The sequence below is a fragment of the Haliaeetus leucocephalus genome, unplaced genomic scaffold (genome assembly GCF_000737465.1).
Source record: "Haliaeetus leucocephalus isolate CR32 unplaced genomic scaffold, Haliaeetus_leucocephalus-4.0 Scaffold932, whole genome shotgun sequence".
Classification (NCBI taxonomy): Eukaryota; Metazoa; Chordata; class Aves; order Accipitriformes; family Accipitridae; genus Haliaeetus; species Haliaeetus leucocephalus.
The window spans coordinates 4,669,947-4,674,396 of NW_010973368.1; the positions used below are offsets into that span (position 1 = coordinate 4,669,947).

Sequence of the window (4,450 nt, forward strand, 5' to 3'; positions counted from 1 at the left end):
TTTCCTCCTGGAAAGGACAAAGTTCACATTAGGTTTGTTTGCATTTTCTAGCTAGTGTGAGGCCTGTGTATTTACTTCGCCTGTTGATCACCTAACAGGTATTGCACTGCTCCCCAATCTCCAGAAAACGCCAGTGTCACATAAAAAGTTAATTATACAAAGAATCACGTATGACAGTTGCCAAAACGAAAGCATTTCACTTCAGTGCTTTAAGCTTCCTCACCTGAAAACACAACACAGCCCCTGAACCGTTCACCAGCTCAGTTATGAAAAGTCACTCCCTAAATGGGGTAGGTACCCCACCAGCTGCAACACCAACTGTAGAAGCTGTTATTTCCCGCTACCTTTTTTTGTGCTGTGCTCAACTACAGTCCTGCTTTACCAAGAGTCTATGGCTAATGCTGAGCTTCGATGACTGCTCTTAAAATCAACTAAAATTATTAACCACGTGATGCTGGGTTTTTTTGTGAAAGAGGGCTTCGTTTCAAATCTCAAGCCTTATTAAATTGCGCAGGCAATGGATGCATCCTGTATTGCAAACACTGGTTGCAGCTGGAGAGCTGGGGGGGGGAAGAAGGGAGGAGGAAATGAGATGCAGAAACAGTAAATAGAAAATGCTTAGTCAGCAACTGTTACTGCAACATTAAAGGTGAAATGTAAATAGGCACAATGCCAAGATTTAGATAAGTTTGATAACACCATCAACATCATCATCTTACTACATATATGTGAAAATGTGCGTACAAGTGCCACAATTATCACAACGAACTGTAGGCTCTTGGTATAATGGAGACTTTTTAAAAAAGGCAACAGGGCTTGCGCATGCTGCCTAAGCTCTGAGAAAAATAAAACTTGCTACTCGAGAAGTATTAATATCAATTGAATTTATTACAATTTACTAAGCTCCAAGGCACATTACAGTGTTCTGTTAACTACAGAAATGTATAAAGGACAAACAGAGCATGTTTTTCATGTACAGCATTTTGCTCTACTGTTCAAAAGCATCCGTGCATCAATAAAAGCAAAAACAAAAAACACATGAAGATTAAAAACGTTCAGATCAATAGAAACAAACTGAAACATTTTCCTTACAAACTTGCAACAAAAAAACACCCTCCCCCCAGAGCCACCCCACCGTTTTGCAAACAAAAAACGAAAACGAAAAAAATAAAAGTGAAGGACTAACACTCAGGGCTTGTAAAACATAAGCTGTCACCATTTTTGTAGCAATTTTTTAGGCATCAACACTGGCCTTGGCAAAAAAAAAAAATTTTTTTTCATTTTTTTGTGTTTTTCTTCTTCTTTCAGAGAAGTGCATACATTTACAAAAATACACACCAGCAGCAGGTAATCGCTAAGGGCTATTAACTTTGTACCTAGCCAACACACTGCCAAAGAAATGAGAACAGGTATTATGTAGTAACCAAACAATATTATATTCTGTTTAACAAAAACCAGCTCTATCCTTCAAATGAAGAAGAGTACATACCTTTGTTTCAAAATATAGAAACATACGACGAAAATAATGTCTATACATAAGACTAACTTTTGCAGTTTGTTATATTCACAATTCTACATCTTCAGGAGTCTGAAGGGATTGGATTTCCTACTCAAGGGTCTCTCTCCTTTTTCACTTTAACGTCCCCAGCTAAAATGGTCGCGATCTCGCCCTGCATAAATGCCCAAGGCACATTGGAACCGACTAGGGGGCATTTCTCTCCGCTGGGGCAGTAGACTTCGCCAGTCGCCCCTTGGGCCTTGATGCTCTCTCTGGAACAAGGGAAGCAGAACTTGTGGCTGGGCACAGAGGGGCACTGAACAAAGTGGGTGTCCTCCAAGCGTTCGTGGCAAATGGTGCAGCACAGGGGCCCGCTGTTGGCCATGGGGGAGTCCGGAATGTTTTGGGGGTGCACTTGGTCCATGGCGGGGTGGGCGCTGGGGGGAGGAGGGGCCACTTGCAGGTTCATGTCCCCGTTGCGGGAGGCCAGGCGGCGCTGGCCCGGCACCGAGGCCGGCGACACGGGGCTGCTGCTGTTCCTGCGGGTGGACGTGGTGGAGTGCACCGAGCTGCCGTCCTTTGGCGAGTGGGCATTGCCCAGCGTGTCGGCCACCGACATGAGCGCGGCCATGGGGGACTGTCCGTTCTGGGGGGCGGACTCGGGCGGCGTGGTCCGGTTGGAGTGAGGCCCGAGGGGCGGCGGCGGCGGCGGCGGGGGGCCCCCGCCGTGCACCGCCCCAAAGCCCCCGGCCGACATGGTGAGCTTGAGCGCTTCGCTCTGGCTGGCCATCCACTGCTGCCGCTGCTGCTCGTCGCTGAGCTTCAGAGCCCCCTCGGCCGAGTCCGAGGGCTCGGGAGAGGCTTTCCTCTTGCGCATCGCCCCGCCGCCGCCGCCGCCGCCGCCGCCGGGTCCCCTAGAGGCGGCGGCCGTGCCCTGCGCCCCGCCGGCCCCGGCCCCCGGCCGCGGGAGACTCACCAGCGCCGTGGGCAGCATGGGGCAGCTGGCGTCCAGGTAGGGCTGCGGCAGCATGTCAGCGCCCACCAGCTCCTTGAAGAAGCGCACGGACTCGGGCAGCAGGTCCCCCAGGAGCCGCCAGTCGCCGGAGCCGTGCTTCTTCTCGTACTCCAGGTACTTGAAGCCCGAGGAGAGGCCGCGGCCGAAGTCCTTCATGCAGTCCTGGTACATCTGCTTGGCCACGCCGGAGGCGCTGGAGAAGACGGTGCCGGAGCCGCTGGGGTACTCGATGAAGAGCTTCAGCTCATAGTCCATGCCCGGCTTGGAGACGGCGTCGAAGGCAAAGACGCGGCCCAGCAGGGCGTGATCCTTCTTGAAGCGCACCTCGTAGGGGGTGCAGCCGGCCAGAGTGAGCAGCGTGTCCCGCACGATCTTGGGCTTGCTGGCCCACTCCTCGGCCCGGTTCCGCAAGCTCTCGCTGAGCTCGGCCAGCGCCTCCGCGTTGCGCTGCTTCTCCTTCAGCTCCCGCTCTTGGTCGCTGCTGGACACCGAGCCCGGCCGCTTGCCGCAGGCCTCGGAGGACGAGCCGCCGCCTCCCCCGGCGCCGCCGCCGCAGGTGCCCCCTTGGGAGGAGGCGGAGGGAGCCGGGGGACCGCCGCCGCCGCGGCCGCTCAGGCCCCCGTGCGGCGGGGGCAGCGCCACGCCGGAGGCGGCGGGCCCGTTGAGCAAGGTCTGCGGCAGCAGGTTGGGGGGCACGTTCATCTGGGCGCCGGCGGCCCCCGGGGGCAGGCCGGACACCAACCCCCCGTGCGCCCCGCGGCGGGAGGAGGAAGAGGAGGAGGAGGAGTTGGGGCTCTGCCGGTTCAGCTCCGGCGGCCCGTCCTCAGGCGGCTTGGGGAAGCCGTTGGGCCCCCCCAGCCCGTTGGGCAGGCGGGCGCCGTGGCTGCTGCCCAGGCTGCCCGGCGGCGGCGGGTACTCGAAGCGGCTGCGTTGCTCCGCCGCGGCGGCGCTGAGCCCGTAGCGGTCCAGGCTGGACTGGGTCAGCCCCGCCGAGGCTGCCTTGGAGGAGGCGTCCACATGGTTGAGCTGCTGCTGGGCCGCCGCCGCCGCCGCCGCCGCTTCTTTGGCGGAGAGCGGCACTGCCTTGACGCCGACCGGCGGCGGGGGGCCGGGGGAGCGGCCGTCCTGGAAGCAGCCGTGCGCCCGCTTCAGCTGCCGGGCCGTCTCGATCACGAACTCGATGCGGTCGGCGCCCTCGTAGTTGACGCAGCCCCGGCAGACGGGCTCCGTGAAGTCCCAGATCATGGCCCAGGGCATGCGGGGCAGGTCGCACAGGTAGCATGACTGTCTCCGGGACGACGACACCTGCGCGGCGGACATGGTGCTGCTGGCCGGGGAGCTGCTGCCGCTGCCGCCGGGGTAGGGGCTGGCTCAGTCTTCCCCCCCGGGCTGCAGGGGGGGTGGCTCTCCGTACCTGATCCTGTTGCCCCTTTCCGCAGGGGGGGTTCGCCCGCCTTTAGCTCGCCCCCGCTGCCGGAGAGGGCTGCTTCTACCTGGTCCTGCCGCTGCTGCCCCGGCGGGGTGGGAACCGCTTCTACGGCTCCTCCGGGGGGCTGGGTGGGGGTCGCCTTCTAGCCGCTTCTGTTTCCCTGCGCTCTCTAGCTCTCCGCTGCTGCTGCTCCTCCTCCGGGAGGAGGCGGAGGTGCACGGAGGAAGATGGGGGGGTCACCTTCCACCCGCCGCGGCTGCCTCGCGAGCTCGCACTTCGGTACGTGCCGATCCACCGCCGCGAGCGAAAAAGGGGCACCCGCACGGAGCTGTCCGGTCCCGGCTGCGCCGGCGGTTTCCCCGAGCGCCGGCGGAGCGGTGGCGGCCCGGGGGCAGCGGCGGCAGCAGCGTGGCGAGCGGCGCCGCCTGCTCCTCACTCACATCCTCGCCGCTGCTCGCAGTCCGAGCGCGGGGTGCTGCGCGCCGCCGCGTGTGCCTGCGCGCCCCCT

The 4,450-nt window shown here is 59.6% G+C and overlaps 1 protein-coding gene across 1 annotated transcript; it reads right to left on the reverse strand.

The window, feature by feature from the left end:
- Positions 1-869: 869 nt before the first annotated feature.
- On the reverse strand, positions 870-4,429 carry IRF2BPL (interferon regulatory factor 2 binding protein-like). The gene has a single exon (XM_010583750.1). It carries the CDS (start codon positions 3,831-3,833, stop codon positions 1,611-1,613), a length of 2,223 nt encoding a protein of 740 aa, XP_010582052.1. The 5' UTR covers positions 3,834-4,429; the 3' UTR covers positions 870-1,610.
- Positions 4,430-4,450: the final 21 nt, after the last annotated feature.